At 42.3% G+C, this 18,647-nt stretch overlaps 1 protein-coding gene across 1 annotated transcript; it reads right to left on the reverse strand.

The window, feature by feature from the left end:
• Window positions 1–1,654: 1,654 nt before the first annotated feature.
• aff3 (AF4/FMR2 family, member 3) lies at window positions 1,655–18,018 on the reverse strand. Its single transcript, XM_067603919.1, has 19 exons — window positions 17,351–18,018; window positions 15,421–15,465; window positions 11,820–11,894; window positions 11,692–11,725; window positions 11,514–11,571; window positions 10,455–10,506; window positions 9,990–10,024; window positions 9,595–9,778; window positions 6,042–8,030; window positions 5,800–5,927; window positions 5,526–5,688; window positions 5,331–5,434; window positions 5,105–5,168; window positions 3,898–4,034; window positions 3,725–3,796; window positions 3,512–3,605; window positions 3,306–3,355; window positions 2,986–3,191; window positions 1,655–2,870 (listed from the first exon to the last, which is right to left on the reverse strand). The coding sequence occupies exons 1-19, from the start codon at window positions 17,420–17,422 to the stop codon at window positions 2,749–2,751; spliced, it is 3,684 nt and encodes a 1,227-aa protein (XP_067460020.1). The 5' UTR covers window positions 17,423–18,018; the 3' UTR covers window positions 1,655–2,748.
• Window positions 18,019–18,647: the final 629 nt, after the last annotated feature.

The raw sequence follows: 18,647 nt of genomic DNA on the forward strand, positions 1-18,647 counted from the left end.
AGCATGGACACGAACAGGTGAACTGTTTGATATTACCTCGTACCTGCTGGTTATTATCACACACTCTGACAAAGCAGATTCACCTTTAAAACAACAGTCTCTGTGGTTCAAATCGGGATGTCTTCACACTGCCTGCTTCCCTACAGTAGACAGTCGATGAAGCTGTCTGGGGTTTTCTTCTGGTGTGTGTGTGTGTGTGTGTGTGTGTGTGTGTGTGTGTGTGTGTGTGCTGTCTGGTTTAGAGCGCGGTTGTCCTCATACGGCCCGGCACACGATGCACTACGGCCGCGACGCAGAGGATCGTGCAGGGGAGCCAGCAGCGTGACGACGGCAGGCTGTGCACATGGTGGTCCCCTAAGACATGCAATAATAATCTGTAAGTAGTCTATAAGGGGGAAAAATTATGCACATTTCAGTTCAGAGAATTGATTAAATTATTATGGTACGTGAAATAAGATCAGATGAATAATGAGCCAACATCAGAAAAGACCAGAAACATGATGCAACCCCAGTCACAAAGTCTCCACGTTGTCTCTAACAGCTTGTCAGCGACTGATTTGTAATTTGACATGTGACCTATCTGCTTTCTGAGGGCATGAAAAGGTTGATTGATATACTTGACCGCCCCCTTTCAAATATATTGGCTTTTGTTTACACCTTCCTATATGGCATAAAGTAGGTCACAGTCTAGAGGAAAGATACAAATATCTACTCAGGCTCTGGATTAGTTTCCACAGAATCAAAAAAAGAAAGCAGGATGCTACCTAAGGCTTGTCGTGTCCTGAAGAGTCCCCTTATTGGTTGTTCTCTGTTGCTATGGTAACCAGACATCGGATGCTGAGGTTTCATGCGTGACTTCTGTGTAGGTGCAGCTGGAAGTGGTGGCAGTGATGGAGAGTCTGAAAGTATGTGTGTACCAGGTATTACTCATGTTGTGGGGACATAAATCTGTACACAGAGTCCCCACAATGTGACTCCCTTTTTGGGGACAAAGAACAAGTCCCCATAACGTAAATCATTACATTTTAGATTGAGAAGTTTAGGGTAAGTCTCCAGGAAATGAATGTAATGAATGTAACACATGGTTGATTAAAAAAGTGCCTTGTCAACAACATTATGATCAAAATAATGAAATAAAAAAGAAATAAAAAGACTGATGCTTGGTGGCTTTTCACCAGAATTGATGGGTGAGTATTAAAGTTGGACACTAGTTATATATGTACTGTATGTGTGTGCGTGTATATGTGTGTGTATATACAATGGTAAAAGTAAAAGTCTGAATGGGAAAGTGGTCTCCTCTACTACTTATTTTTTTCCCCGCACAGTGATTTCATTGTGTCCTGCAGTATTGTAGGTATAAAGAGGCATGTTACAATATGTTATACTCTTATTTGAATAAGTGTATATTGCAATGTGAAGGTGGTTTAAATTAGCCAAACTTCTAAACAATAGCTATTTAGATATGTCATTGCTTCCAGCCTCAGGAGAAAAAGTTTTGCATAGTACAAGTGGTGAAGACCAGGTTCACTGCAGGCACTGGAGGACATGGGATCACTTCTTATTTGGGGTCTCCTTGTCCATCTTGTTCACAAATGAATATTATACAAACGTGACAGTAGTCAGTGTACACCTATATTTGTAAAATGTCATCCTTTCATGAGGTAAAACACCTTTGTTAGTCTGATAGCTGGCATCCAGGTGGTTTTGAGAGAGTTTTAAACATTTCATTTCAACATCCACAGAGGACTTGTAATCCTTCAGTTGTTGTTGAGGTTAAAATTATAAAAAATAAAAATGACCAAAATTGGACATATAAGGTTAACACCTTGATAGCGATGCTACGTTTCCTGTGCCACTCATCATGCTCTGTAGAACTACGTCTTCATCTCAGGATGTGTCTTCTCTTAGTCTATGCTGCCTGGTATGAAATGCACTATAATACAAGCTGGAAATGAAAAAGCAAACAATAAAACTCTTCAAGGGATCTTCAAGAGGATTTCTGACCTCTTTAACTTCTTTCAACTTCAATCACACAATCCCACACTCAAAGCAAGGACAAAAACACAAAATGGGACCTGGAATGTTGGCAACTAGACCCACACAATTAATTCTCTTGTATTTTTCTCTTTTTTTCTAAAAACAGATAATCCATCAAATATTGCACAGTAAAAACACATAAAAGTAAAAATATTAGAGATCTAAAAATTAAGTCATTAAAAACTTCCTTAGAAAAAGATGCAGACAAGCTTTCAACTTCGGAGAAAGTGGTACATGATTGGTCAGTCTTTCAGCATCGTCTCCTGTTTTGGCCCCAGTGAAACAGCACGCTGGATCATGATTGTTTCCAAAGTATGAAAAAGGCTTGTGTGAGTCATATTTCTGTCACAATGGGACATTTGGCAAATGATAACTTCAAATCCACAGTGCACACAACTCTCCAGTTTAATCCAATGGTGGATGAGGAAGAAGGTGCATGTTGTTCATCTATGAGAAGTCCAAAGATTGCTTCATTTTCTCTGATAATATGACCATACAGGCAGGGTCGTGGTTTAGAAGGCTTTGCACACAGTAAGACCTGGAAGCCGAGAACCCCACCATCCTATAAGGATGACAGATGTCAGACTCCAAAGGATTTCATCCATCTGCATTTCACGCAGCACAGTAGGTATCAGTGCTATCCTGTCAGCTGCGTAGAGATGATCCAGGGCTTCGTCTCTTCTAAGTGAGGCCTTGAGATCTAGTTGATGTTTAGTTAAGTTTGGCACTAATGCGTATCCACTGGAGAGCCTGTCTGGTGTACTGGACTGCATGAGCAATGCTACTGTGAAGCGTCAGTGGCCCAGACAAAGTATTCAAGTAGTTGAAGAACTCTATTGAGAAAGAAAGACAGTGCACTTAAAACTTGTTTGCCAGCAGTATTCAAACAGATATACATTTGATACATGTCATTTAATTGTGGCTCTGAGAACCCTCACACTTCCTTACCTTTACTCTCCTTTGATAGGTTGTCTGCCACCTCCCAGTACTCATAACTGTACAGGACACTGTTAGTAATGTTCAGGTGATTTGCTGCCATCTGGTGGATACGTTGGGGAATGCTTATGAGAGAGGGGGAGGTGTTGCCCCCATGTGAACCCCGTCTGAGGTGTTTGGCATTGGGTGAAAGTGAAGAAGGGGGTCCTCCGATGTCCCTGGGAATGGAAACAAGTACAACAAAGCAATGGCAATCAATTCAGTTTCAGTGGCTGGAATGAATGCAAGTAATTAAACAAAAAGCCTATAATACAAAGTTATTATCCACCTACTTCCCAGTGTCATTCCAACCGGGTGGTGTTGTAGGCACTTTGGGAGAACTCTGTAATGATACCAAAAGCAAAGCTAAAAGTCATCCAAATCCAGATGTTTACATTCAACCAAACACTTTCCAGAAATTGAAAAAAAAGTCTTATCAGATTTTTGTAACCATGTCTCTATGTACATGCAAAATCAGGCTTGTTGTTTCTTGATATACCTTAAAGTAGTCCAGCAGAACTTTGGAGTATTTCAGTGCATGGTCCTTCTTTAAACGAAACATCTGCCAGTAAAGGAGGGCAAGGCATCGGAAACTGTGGACACACACAAACCCAAGTAAAAGAGACTCAGACGTACCACAAATCATCCTCAAAATGCAGGTCCTTCAGCGTGATGATAGATGTGGCATAAACAAAGGAGATGACATACGCACCACAGAACCGCCAGCTGTTTGTCTTCCTGTCTGGCCCCAGGGCCGGAGTGGCTCTTTAGCCTCATTGCGTACCTTAAGACACAGGACTATTAACAATGGAGCTGCAGTTCATGTAGATGTACATGTGTGGGTGTATGGGTGTGTTTTCCTTGTGCTTTGAATGTGTAATTCACCTTATAAGCTCCACTGTCTCTGAGTACATGGTATAGGGAGACTTTGCCTCAAGTGGCCCTTCCTCCATTGCTTTCCCGCATTCCATGAAAGAGAGAGCAGCGTCTACGTAATTCACAGCCTTCCCCAGCTTGTCCACCTGGAGAAAAGACATCCAACATAGGCAAAGATGGGAGACAATAATGGAAAAATAGTAAAGATTAAATAAATACTCAATTTTGGAAATATGCTTGTTTAATGTCTTTAACAAGTGGAAGTTTATTTCAACTAAGTATCTTCAGTAAAGTTTGTCCAGGATCCAAAGCCTGATAAAGTTTTACTAAAGTTCTTTGAGAAATTTAAAATGTTGTACAAAGTGAAGAGGTTGTGATATGTTGCACAACAAGCTAGTGAAGCTCTGTAAACAGAACCGTGTTCCTGTATGCACAGTGGTGTCTGCCAGAACTACACTCCAGAGACTGAAAACGTGAATGCTCTTATTCCTCCTTGGAGCCATTTCTAAAGAAAATCACGTGTCCAAACTCTTTGTGGAACATGTCAGCCAGTGCAACAGTGCTGCCCACTGAGGTATTTTTAATAGTTTTTGGACAACGGAGGCCTATGACACAGAGGAATACGATAAATCAGGCTTTGGATACACACACAATACAATAATCAGTAGATCAATTCATTGTTGGTTTGGCTCTGCACATGAGATTTGCTGACAATAAGACAAATATAGAAAATCAGCAGCCATATCCTTTAAAACAAAAACTGGACACAGGAAACAGCTAACCTAAGTCTGTCAAAGGTGCCTTCTAACAACTTTGTTGCACCACTCTCCTCTTGTTCTCCTCTCAGTGTATGTTAAGTCCACTGCCCTAGCCTATGGCAGGCCAGGGCTGTAGACAGCACAGTCTGTGGAAATATTATGCTGGTTTCACCCCAGGCTAATTTTTTATAATTCCGAGCAGGCAACAGACATCTTTACTGTCAAGAAAATACTTTTTATAGATACAACCCGCTTTATTTTGAGTTGGGAACATGTGACTGAATCACAGAGTAACCTCCGGAGTCAAATGCTGTATATGAATACAGTTTTGTTTGCTTGCTTATGAATGAGATTAAACTGATATCAAAGTCTCATGTAAGCAAACAATTGTGTTTCCGCCAAATCTCAATTTTCTGTCACTAATGACATTTTTTGTCACTCAAAGATCACAGACTCACCATTGCATCTGCACGGTGCTTCATCCGTTTGGCTTCATGTAAGTAGTACTCAGCATGGTGGTGGCTAAAAGGACGAACAGAAACACAGAAGAAGAAAGAGCAGCACAGTCAGTGTTTGATGTCATCAGCATGTCATAATACCCATATGTCTGTTTATCTATCCAACAACAAACAGTGTGGGCTGTGCAGTGATGCACTGTCTGATGCACTATGCATGATTACTCACGTTTCATGGTTTGGCATTGTCCCCCTGTGTCCCGCAGGGCCCCAGGACTCAGACGGTGGCTGGGGCTGTCCTGACACCTTCACACATTCCACTTCCATCTTAGGCTGAGTGTACAGGTCAAAAAGAGCAGAAATAAACCAAAAGGCAGCAAGTAAAGGGGTTGGGATGGTTTAAACGCATATCTTTTGGTATTACCTTTACAGAAGAATCTCTGTTCTTGTCTTTGTTCTTGTGAGTGTTGACATGATGCACATCAGTATTCTTTGTTTTGGAAGGCGGCTTGGTGGACTCGGGGCTGACGGACAGTGGAGACAGGGGTGACAGTGGCCTTTTGCTGTCCAAGTACTCCTCCAAGTACCTGGAAGCACAAACAGACATAAACATTCAAACAGAAATACACATATTTGTGCTTGTGTGTGTGATTGTGTGTCTGTGAAGAAAACGAACGGTGTGTATGGTGTTTTCTTACCCATTGTGTGTGGTCACAGTTGAAAAGTTGTTCTCAGTTGCATGAAATGAAGACTCTGTGTGGCCTGAGAGGTCATTTGTACAAGGAATACTCCTCTTGCTTTCTCTGTGTGACACACCATTCTCCGGCTGCTTATACATACACACACAAACACACACACACAAACACACATAAATGCATGGTTTGTACAAACAACACATCACATTTAAAAGAGAAGAAAAGTAAATATTCATTTTGTCTACCTTGCGTTTCCTTTTGCCATCCTTCGTCACAGTGTCCGGCGTGAACAGGTGTTTCATAGCCTCTCTTTGCTTGTCCTTGCTGGACGAAGAAGAGGGTTTTTTAACAGGGGAATTGGTAGTGCTGTCTGGGACCCTTTTAAGGAGACAGAGGTCTATCTGCACCACCAGATTTCTAAGCCCACGCTGGGAGGATGCTGTGGACTTTTCACCTCGCCCAAATGGGACCAGGGTGTAAAGTTTTGGCCTCCCCTCACTTTGCTGTCCCTCACTTGGATTTCCTGAAGTGGGTCCCTTAGGGTGCACTGCCTTCGGTTTGTTGGCGTCAGGTCTGCCTGGGCCTCGTTGGCCTCTCTTGGTGAGTCTCTTGTGGGAGGTAGAGTCTGCAGGAACTTTGGTGATTTGGGCTGGATATTCAGATTCTGAATCTGAAGAGGAAGAGGCAGAGGATGAGGAGGATGGTGTATGAGGAGTAGAGGTACGTGAAGGTGGAGGTGAAGGGTCTGGGTGTGACTCTTTCTCTTCACTTCTCCCTCCCTTTTTTGTCCTGCCTGGGTGTTGTGAGTTGTCTTGAAGGCGGTGTCGCTCGACGCTGGTAGGCAGTCTCTGTTTGGCCTGGACTGTTTGCCATTCGCGTCTATGTTGCTGGTCCCTACTCCTCCTGTTTTCCCCTCTTTCTGTCTCCTCTCTCCTCCTCTGCCTCTCTTTTTCTCCCTCCTCCTCCTCCTCTTCCTCGTCCTCTTCTGTTGAACTCTGGATCCAGGGACGTCTCAGTAGCTGCTCCTCCGCCAGCCTCCTGTCTTCCTTTCTCTCCTGTTTCCCTTGTTGGGTTTCCCTATGTCTGTCCTCTTTTCTCTCGTGTTTTCTCCCCTCTGCTTGGGTGAGATGAGCTTCTCTATGGTCCGCCTCCCGTTCCTTGGACTGAGGTTTCTTCTGTGATGTTTTGCTATGATTAACATGCACAGGAGTTGGGGCTGTAGCCCTAGGTTTTAGGCTAGGACTGGCTCTAGAGTTCGACCCAGTAATAGAATTACTGGCAGCTTTAGAGGTAGATTGGGGATTAGAACTGTGACCAGCGTTGGTTTCACGACTAGTGGGAGTTAAATGCTTTGCTCTTGTGGGGCTATGTTGTGACCTAGGTTGAACTAAAGGCCGGGACTTTTGTTTGGAGTTGCTCGAATTGAAATTTTGTTCAAAATGTGATGCGTGTTTGGCTTTGGGAGCCTCAGCAAGTTGTTTAGAGCTTGGATGAATATTAGGCTTGGGTCTAGATTTGTGGCTGTGATTATCATTAGAGTTCAAAACTGCAGAGGCCTTGGATTTGTTTTGGCTTTTGTCTTGTTCCTGTGTGGGTCTAGACTTGGGCCTGTGAGGATGAGGTGGCTGAGGATGGGTACTATTCGTGGGCTTGCTCTTGGCGTCGGTGTTAGGCAACTGGGCAAACCATGACCTAATTTTCTTCCTGTGGGGAGTACTTGTTAGACTAGGTTGTGTTTGGCTCAGCTGATGATGACGTTGAACCTCGGGGTAGTGATGAACCCTGGAGGGAGGTAAGATGGGACTTGGGCTTCTTGGAGGGTCTCTGGCCACAGGTATGGGGCTAGGGCTACGGCTAGCTCTCGGGCTCCCACATGGACTGGGGCAAACACTTGGAATTGGACTGAGGATCAGACTGGGCCTTGGGCTAGGGCTGGGACTTGGACAGGTGCTGGGGAATGGGCTGGGGCTGGGGCAAAAGCTGTACCCTGGGCTCGGTAAGGGGCTGTTGTTGTGGCTGTAATTAAACTGTGGGCTGGGAATGGGGCTTTGGCTAGGGCTGTATTCTTGATTGTTGTCCCAGCACCTAGCTGGAGACGGGGCTCGCTGGGTTTGTGGAGAGGGCAGGCGTCCTGGAATGCTCTGGGTGGGATAACACTCACTGATGGCAGATTTTTTCCGGGACTTCTGCAGCCACTTATCCAACTGCCACTGGGCAGCAGAGGGGTGATTGGTCTGAGGGAAGCACAGAGACACATGACAGGTATTAATCTATTACACTGGATTAATTTAAAATGAATATCAGAAAATTGTGAGAGCTTTACACTTACACATTCATTCATAAACAGCACTAGCTGAGAAATAGAGCTAAGCACATAGTACAGTGTTATATTTAAATATGTGAGGAATGACACATATCTCAAACAATTGTGCACATACCACAACATTTGCACATTCCAATACAACCACTTTAAATGCACTACATTCACTGCACATTACGGACACCTCACTGACTTAGCTGCTCTAAAAACTATTCAAACTCCAAATGGCAAACCTGGATTATGACTCATGTCTAAAAAATGTTAGTTCTATAAAATTCCAACATTCCAACAGCCTACTTACTATATGGTCTGACTCCTGTTGCTATAGTCCACATCTGTGCTTACAGTAGCTCAACCCCCATCCAATTACGCCAAATGACTCACTTAATGTTTGCTTAACAACTGGCCCTGTAACCATAAGAATCAGGAGAACACGAGAGAGAGAGAGAAGGAGGTTTTACTCAGATTGAAACAACGAAGAGGATACTCACGGCTGGAGAGCGAACTTCCTTCCTACTCCCTCTTTCTCTGTCTCACCTTCTAGTTTTCGCTCTTAGCTGACCAGAGCTAAATTAAACCTCCACTCCTCAAGTCAAACAGTGAACCCCCCGCCCCACATCCCTCGCCCTCTTTCCAGAGAAGACACTGCATCTCTTGTACCGTCTCGGCTGCCCTCCCTCCTTCTTTTCTGTCCCTCCCTCTCTCTCTCCCTCCTTCTTCCTACCTGGAACTCTGGATTTGCTGCTTCCACAAATCCAACCCCCGTCTCTTTCTTGGGAGACACTCAAACACTCCATGTAAATGAAAAACACATGGTGTACACCAACTACCACCCCCCACACCCACCCCCACCCCCAAATACACACTCCACTCCCTCCTTCTCTATAGGGGCCCAATATAGTGCATGTTTAGTAATACAGTCTACAGGCCCTTCCATTCATAAAAGAGGAGCAGGTTTCCCCTTCATTCCCCACATAGCACAAGTCTCAAACCAACCCCCACAATGCCCCACTCCTCCAAGTGCCCATCATACCTACCATGCTCTACACCTCAGTGCTAAGTCACACATTCAATATTTATCTGAGATAATGAAATATAAGTAGTCCATATTCTCATCTGCACTCTTGTAATTAAAGAGAAGGTAAGTCTAATTGTAGATGTCAACATGGACTCTAGTCTTGATGACTTCCACCTCCTGAGGGCTTTCCTCTTTAAGACTCGGCCGGTTGACATGACACCCAGGCACTAATTCCCAAAGCTACCTCTTGCCCTCATCCCCCCACCCATCCTCCTCTCCAACTCACATGCATTCCTTATTCTTCTGTCCCTCCCCACACCTGCCGTCAACTGCCTCGAGGCCACCACTCCCTGTGGAGGATTCGCCCGGCAGGCATACAACCAGAGGGAGAGACAGACAAGCCAGACATGGACAGGGCAGACAGAAAGCAGAAGAAGAGGCTGTGGCTCAGCATTGGTACCTCCTTGTTGTCACACGGGGGCTGCGTGTTGGCAGGCGACGTAGGATCTGGGTGAGCTTCTGGGCTGGAGCTCCGGGAATGAAGGCTACTGCTGACCGACCCAGCAGTGGAGTCTGAGCCTGAAGAGTCCGAGCTGGAATGTCTCACCCGCCTGCCATGTGTGTGCGCTCGCTGCGCTGACAGGCTGTCAGTCAGCATACACACAAACACCAAAGAGGGGTCAGCATATGTACACAGCCAAGTGGAACACACACACACATACACACATAGTCAGACAAACTGTAGTTATTCACAGCACACACAGATAAACATTAGTGTACAGCCAAACTAACACATGCAAAAACATTCCAAGCTCATATCCACAATATGCACACAAGATATATGTATTTAATTACCTGTGTCCATCCCAGGTTGCTGACTCATCAGTTGCCTTCGGGGGCACAAAACAAAAAATACAGAAACTTATCATCCACAGCAGCAGCTCAGTGAACAACTTCTTATAGTGGATGTGTTACCTCTGCTGCTTGACATCTTATTATAATTAGTAGCAAAAAAGGAAACAATTCTTAACTGATTGCCAATTGTGCCAACCTGCACGTGTGTGTGTGTGTGTGTGTGTGTGTGTGTGTGTGTGTGTGTGTGTGTGTGTGTGTGTGTGTGTGTGCACTTCACTTAACACTACCAGAAAAACAGGCATTTATCAGCATGAGTTGCCAAACACTACAGTCATAGTCTCTGTTTTGATTTGCCTTACACTTTCTCTTTCTCTCATGCTCTCTCCCACTGTCTGTCACTAAGATGTATTCAGCTGAGGCCAGAACTACTAATAAAGCGATGAAAGATGCGTAGAGGTCACCTACCCTTTGGGTGTCATCCTCATCACTGCTCAGCTGCAGGTCATCAGCAAGCATGCTGGGAACAAACAAATAGCCAGAAAATGACATCCTGTTGTACATTTAATCAATAGGACTTAGTTTGTCTTGACAGTGTCCTTTTTATCATTATCAACCACCACACTAAAATAACAAATAATGTGTGATGATAGTGTAATTAGGCTTTTCATTTCACAAAACGTTGCCAGTCTCTTCTACAGTATGATTATTTTTATATAATCTTCTACACATTATACCAAAAGTTATATTTACACACCTAATCCACAAATATATTATTTATTGTATTGTATTATATTGTAGGACACGGTTCATCTGGACCTCCGATAAAACTTGCTAACCAGTTATATTTTAAAAACAAAGATGACTGAATTCTCAAAGCCGTAACTAATTTTGCATCTAAGCTATTAAAATGACCCACAAGGTAATAATAACCCAAAATCAACAATTCTGAAATAAACAGTGCCATTTTAATCAAACTCTCATGTCTTGTTTGGAATAAGATTCTCAATGGACTGTACTGCATTGATTGCTCTATTGTTTTTTCTTTTAAATAGGTTGCAAAAAGTACTCAATATTTGTGGAAAAATAAACTTCATCCAAATATTTTGCACAAACTGCTGTGTTACATAACAGAAGCTGTGTGATAATGTGAGACACACATTTGGGCTTACGCCACTTACCATATGTTTCACATTAAAAAGAGGATGTAAACAGTTAACAAACAGGAGCTCATCGGTCTCCACTGACAGCTTTCAAGAATGTCAACTGACCTTTGACCTCTCCTATGTTATGTAGCCTGAAACACTCAAACTGTTAGCTCTGCTGACTGACCGTATATTCCTGCCTCCTTTAACTCGTCATTAAAGCCTTTCCTTGTGGTTGCACAGAAGAGGATGTTCATGATTTGTCAATATTACAGAAGTTGCTTAGAAGTTTTGTGTTTGATTTTATTGTCTGTGTGCGTGCCACAGCCATAGCTCAGGTTTAATGATCTTCGGTGGATCATGTTTCCTCATGTCCACTTACGATTTGTGAGGCGCCACGTGAGGGTGACGGGTCATTCGTAGTGGAACATCCCCCCGACCTAATGGAGAGAGAAAGAGAGGAAACATTAAAAAACAAACAAAAATAACATATTAATAGAGAACCACTTATAAATGATTGCACATATCACATGTAAACATATTAGTCAGTGAACACGTACTTTGCCTTTGTTGTGTAGTCAGCTGTTTTCCATCCTTGGGAAAGAGGGAGACCAAAAAATATGGATTAAAAATCTACATAATGAATAATCATCAAAGATAAAGAGCAAATGCACACACACACACATACCTTAAGGTTGTAGAGGATTCGTTGGGTCTGGTCACCCCCTAAGGCTTGCTGGGACGGCCAGGACTGAGTCATGTCCTGTATAACAGAAGGCGGGGTCAGAGGTGAATCGTGAGAGGTCACTGTGATTGATGGTCTTCACATACAGACACCACAGGTATCCTAAATCTGTCATTAGAACATATTTCACTCTTTCATTTAGAAGTAACGTATCTCTCCCGTTTCCACACATACAGCGGAGCGCAGAGAGCCTCACATGACAGCTGAGTCTTGTTATCAGCACTGTTCCTGCCCACCAAGGAGACTGTATTTGCTTGGTGTGAATATGGATTAGTCTAGTATGTTACATGCTTGGTGTGTGAGTGTGTACTTTGCAGTGATGTCAAGATTTCTGTGACACCATTTTGTGTAGAACCTTTCCAGGTATTTCAAGTATATGCTAAATCTAATTTTTCAATGTATCAAAACTCTTTTTTTGTGTATTTGTATGTGGTTATGGTTACTCGGTGAATAACAATTTAAAGACTCTAGCCCTGCAGAGCAGCTACTGTATTGCTATATAAACAGGTGAATGCAACAAATTACACAGAATGAGTTGGCATGATTTTGCATTCCAGGAGGTTAAATCTGAGTATCACTATACTGTAGAGCTGCTGAGCTTTTCAAAGGTGGCAATCTCAAAGGTGTGCAGTCAGTGAACCAGAACACAAGACACCTCATCAAAACATTTGTTGCTTGTAAGGCAGCCCTGGGGAGATGAACGTGGAAGACGGCAAGTAGCTCAGAACACAACAAGTAATCATCAGTCCCCAGTGGAACGGTTAAAATCATAGTACCGTTGTTGGGTACAAAAGCCAATTATGCAGCACATAATAGGGGTGGAAATTACAAATCACATTGCAGATTTGAATAGTTTGAACAATTAAATGCTTAAAGGAGCATACACCACAGTTAATGGTGTGACCATTGCTCAGACAAAATAAGCAATTTTAGGACATCGCTTCATGCTTGTGTAATTTGTGATGTGCATTGTGATTATTTTTGACATTGTACAGTCTAAAAGATTTGTGGATTGACAATAAAATAATCAATACATTACATTATGATAATTATTATTAGTTGTAACCACAATCACAATAAAAAAAAAAAAGTTTTGTAAATCTTGAACACACTGTGCAACTGCAGCACAATTTAGTTGACATGCACATAAACCAACACTTAAAGATCCCCTCCAGACATGTTTTACAAAGTATAGAAATACTCTGCTTTGAAAAATAATAGGCTATGTGTCTGATATGGTTACCTTGTTGAAATCTTTAAAATTACATCTTATCCTTCTCCCCCATTAAAAAAATCCAGAATCTATGAATATGCAAATATGTTTAATTTCAAAAGTTTAACTGCTGGACACAAGACTCTCAGAGTTTGTGCACTGGAGGCTTCAAGTTTCCACATCACACTTGTGTAGGTTGCATACTGGACTACAATTGGCTTTCAGGCTAGTTGTGATGTCACAAATCATGTTTGCAGGTATTTGTCTTAAAGGTGAGCACAGAGAAACTTCCCACTTTCTGCAGATTAATGTGAGAACAGCCTTCTCATGTCAAACTCTGCACAGTGAAGCTCAAACATCCAAGTGAAGTAACAGTAAAACAAAACACATTTTTGAGTGGAGGGGGAGTTTAACAATCCTGTAAAGTTGATACCATTTCACCTATAGGTCATGCCACAGCAAAATGATCATTTTTATGGCCATAACTCTCTACTCATGAGTCTAACTCTCTTTTCTAGGGTTAGGGATAGGAAAGGATTTAGGTATTGTTCAAAAATCACATCTGTCATCTTCCAATGAGCATGACTTTCTATTAAAATAACAAATTTAGCGGATTCGGCAGGCTTGGCAGAGGTTTTCATGCTCTTAGTGCAGTATTTATCTAAAACATGATAAATGACTTCATATACTAATTACCAACAGGTAATTATTCCATATTTCAAAAACATGCAGTTGATTACTGCTCACAGCTGAGTGACAGTGACTGCGTCTTTCTGTGCGTATGTGCACTTGTCACTGCTCGCTCTGAGCGAAGATGGAAGAGTCTGTGATGATTACAGATGATTATACACCTGGACTATTATGAAAATATGCCTCATTTCTTATTTGTTTTCTCTGCACGGCACTCAAGAGGAAACCTGCCACATGGAGAGAGCCCTGGATCCACAGTACACTGTCTTTGCTCCTGCTCTGATTATAATCTCTGCTGATTAGATTGCCTGCAGTCACACAGACAAACCAGGCCCTGTGGATGCTGACAAAATGGCCTGATATTGTACCGTTCATATACTAGTTCAGTGTGATCTCAGCTGTGTCATAATGTAGAAGCACAGGGGGCTGCTGTGTGTGTGTGCGTCTAAGCGTATGTATGTGTGTAACAATCACTGGGCGAGGGAGGGAATGAGGTTGCTTGACTGCTGAAACAGTGAGCAAGCTCTGGAAAAGGTCATGTTTTATCAGTGCTGATGTCTGAGGATGAGTGGTGGACTGAGTACAGGTCAAGATGTGTAGTAACAGAGAGGGAACTGTTGAGGTCTAACATGAATGGAATAGTTCAACATTTTGGGATAAATGCTTTTTCAAATTAATTGAGAAGATTGATACTAGTCCTAAAAGGGAGAGTGGTGTCAATCTTCTCATCTAACTGTTGGCAAAAGAACAAATAAGCATATGTCCCAAAATGCCACACTATGTTTTTTTAACTCTTATGGGAGAAGGTTCATTCCCAGTTTCATTCATTGCTTTCATAACATTTTTATGAACACTGACAGCTGACTCTAAAGGTTTTCTCTTCCTCTTCTCCTCCTCTCTTCCCATCCTCTACAGTAAGCCCTGGAGGGCATGTATTTCCTCTCTCTGCTCATCCTTTCACTTCATTATCTTTCCTCCCCAGTCACCAAGGACACAGCGCAAGCCCCCACTCTTTTCCTCCTCCAACAACAACAAGGCCTCCCAGGTGGAGCATTATGTGTTGCTATCTTCCTCCCATCCCACTCCATGTTCTGTATCTCTTTTCTTCTCTTTCGCTCCCTCTCTGTCCCACACAAGTGACAGGACGATGTGTAAAGATGATGTGTAGAAACCACAGGGCCACTGAGGATAGACTAAAATATCTGTGAGATGAGAGCTGAAAGGATTAGTCAATAAAATGATTATTGATATACCTGATTAATCGTTTATGACGTTTGTCAAGCAAAAACTCCAGACAGATCTGGTTCCACCTGTTCCAGTGGGAGGATTTGCTACTTTTCTCTGTTTTATATCATTGTAAACTGAACATCTTTGGGTTTTGGACTATTGGTCGGACAAAACAAGACATTTGAAGACAGAAAAAATAATCAACAGATTAACTGACAATGAAAATAACCGTTATTTACAGCCTTATGTGAAAAAGATGTAATCAACTGCGAATGCTTTAAAACATAGAAAACACCTACAAGAATAATGGATAATGGAGTAATTTACTTTGACTATTAATAATGATGAAAGAAAAAAAACACCATAAACACTATAAAAGTCAAAGTAATACAAAAATCAAAAGTAAGTCCTCACCTCCAGAATATCTTTGGCACAGCTGTTGTGTTGGCTTCTTGTTACCTGTGCGAACAGAAAGATAGAAGTGATGATGAATGAGGAGAGAGTCAAAAGGAAGTTGAGACTTTCAGGTAATAAAAGTGAGTTTTGTGACACCCGACGAGCCCGTTTGAGTTTGAGCATCAAAATTACAGTAAAATTCAGATTCAGTGTACACTTTATGCAAACTAAAAAGCAAATGTGCCTGTAGATGCGCATTCATACATAGAGTAGCTACATACACTCATTCATTTTTGCGCCACTGCTTGCTCAGTCACCATCACAAAGACACGTACACACACGTATACGCACACACTACAAAAAAACACCTACTGCACTCACGCTTCCCGCCTTTTTTGCAGTAATATACACAGCTCCATGCAGTATTTTCCTGAGACACTCACATGCACACCCGAATAGTAATGGTTTGAGTTGAGAGGAGCTTGATGCCCGTTAGTGACTCATATCTTAGAAATTACAGCTGCAGATGATCAGATGGATGCTAATTCTGTTGCAAGCAACTTTCTGTTTCCATTCATGTCAGGCAACCCCGTTCTCCCCCTACCGCATCTTTCTCTCCTTTTCACAATTCAAATTCATGGTATGTAAACTGACTACCGTGTTGCTCAAGCATTAAAGTAACGGACCAGTACTTTGCATTTCTCGCACTTCCCCAGCTGCGTGTAGGTGCTTCATTTGTGCACCAAGTGTTTCATTTTGAGTGTGAGTGAAATCAAACAATCTGCCAGTTGTAGATTGTAGCAAAAGATGTTTCACTCGGTTTCCTGTTTATAATTAGGCACAATAGTGTCATTATAGTTGTCTCCATTACTTTAAACTTTTCATCATTGTGAATTTCTGTATTCCTATGTGAACCTCATTTGCTGAACAAATACCACTAATACTGTCTTCCTACTTGGTTATAGACATTTACTCTCCTTTATCTATTATATTCTATTTTCATTTCAGTGATTTGCTTCTTACTTCTACGTCCCACTTTGTCTTCTGTGCCATCTGTGCAGCATAAGTATGCACAGCAGAAAATGTGTGTGTAGTGCAGTGCGTGTGTGTGTATATATGTGTGTGTGTGTGAGTGTGTGATACTGTCTCTTCTTGCATGCGTGACTCACTAAGGTCAGTGTCTGAGTGGCTGGACTCTCTGCCTGCGGAGGGAAAACAGTGTGTGTGTGAAAACTGTCTGATTATTACAGCCAAAAGGCAGTTATGAGGCTGTAGGCACCCGATGAAAAACATAAACACGGACAGCCAGTATTTTACTCTCCCTGTGGTGGTGCACAGGCAAAAAAGGCCGGCTTCCTCAGTTTACACTAACAGGCCCATTAGTATGAATATTATCATGTGCAATGTGTTTCACACTTTCATACCCACAACGATCACAGGCTACAGCTCTGGTGCAATACCCCGATGAATGAAACCCCATGGGGCTAAACAAACCACAACCCAACATAACACCTGCAACAAGCAGCATGCAAGCCAACTAGACTATTCACCACCTGTTACATTCTTAAAGTATCTGTTATTTACTGAAGTTTTAGGCTCAACTTATACTATATATACTTTCTACTGTACTTCCATTTATCCAAATGAGAATGCATTTAAAGCAATTTGATTAAACCTGCAAACTAAATAATTATGAGGAACAATGCCTCTGCAGGAATTATCCCCTTATTTTATTTAGGTATTCAGTTGAATAATGGGTAATTCTTCATACAGATTACCTACAGCTTCTCTATGTACATATTTGTAATTTAAAATATTCCCTAATCTGTTGCAACAACATTTAAAGACTCACTCAAAAAACTACTGCCTCTGATCCATCTAGGCTTCATTTAAAATGATCACATAACTCATCATTCATTTTTTAAGTATACTCTATACAACCTCTCACCTGAGAATATGCGCATCGGAGCAAAAAAGAGATAATGGAAAGTTTCCCTTTGCCACCGAGAACAGTAGGCATGGTTCCGGGATGGTCAGTGCTCTCCTCCGGTGTCCATACCAGTGAGTACTCGCGTTACGAGCAGCGGATGTGGTGCTCCTCCGCTCCGTAAGCGCTGACAGACCGGCTCCTCCGCTGTGGGGCTGCTGCTGGAGAGTCTGTCTGTCACTGAGGGAGACAGTGGGCGATGTAGGCGGGCCGGGAACGTCAGAGATGACACACACGCAGCTCACGCACCGACTGAGATCACGACTCAGAGTGGCCCTGTGGATGCTCGACACCGCCGCTGTGTTTATACTCTGAAATGCGTGTTTAGGATGTCATCCGGAGCTGCTAAACATACTGGCTGTAGTAAAGCTTTAAGACCTTACAGGGGCGAAGCTAGGGCCTGACCCAGCACATTCAGTCCCCTAGGCAGTCTTCCCCTGCCCCTCCATCCCTCACCGATATGAGTAATGTTTTTACTCATATTGGAGGTGGGCACTGTAGGACCACATCTTATTACATTACATTAGCTTACATTAGTTTGCTTAGCAATGTTACTTGTTTGTCTTTATCCATTCCTTTTTTCCATATGTGCACGGGTTGTCTATTTAAAATCGAGTATCATGTACAGTTTTTTTTCAAAACGATTACCTAAATTAATTTAAATTAAATTAAATTAAATCATAAATTAAATCCTAATTTAGTTGGTCAGTGTTTGTGTGAGATAACGTTAACCTTTTGATAGGGTTGGTGTGAGGTAACAGTAACGTAGCGTTACCAGCTGACCTGAGCTAATGCTAACCTTATACCACACACAATGGCTATAGCTCGCTACACTACACCAAAACTACTCTAACATTGTTCAATTTGAATTTCATGACACAACAAAAATGATGCAAATTACTGTATAGCTGAACTTGTGCTTTATATGTTTATAAAGCACAAGTTCCTGATGACAGTTTTGACTGAATGGCAATAAGGTTTATGTTGTTAGCTAATATCACACCCCCATGACCCCAGCACTGGCTAGCTTATGTTAGCTAACTAGCAAGATTACATAATGCTAGCATGATTGATCCATTCGCTAAAATTGACAAAATCCATACTTAACATCAGAATTGCACACCTCTTTTTTTCTGGGTGCAATTTTGGTGCCCACCTCTGTCTGGCACCCTAGGCAGCTGCCTATGTCACCTACAGGAAGTGCCCCCCTGGGCAAAGTTATGAGTTAATGAGCCCCTAAACTTGCATTAATTGATTT

Source organism: Thunnus thynnus, chromosome 11 (assembly GCF_963924715.1).
Source record: "Thunnus thynnus chromosome 11, fThuThy2.1, whole genome shotgun sequence".
Lineage (NCBI taxonomy): Eukaryota > Metazoa > Chordata > Actinopteri > Scombriformes > Scombridae > Thunnus > Thunnus thynnus.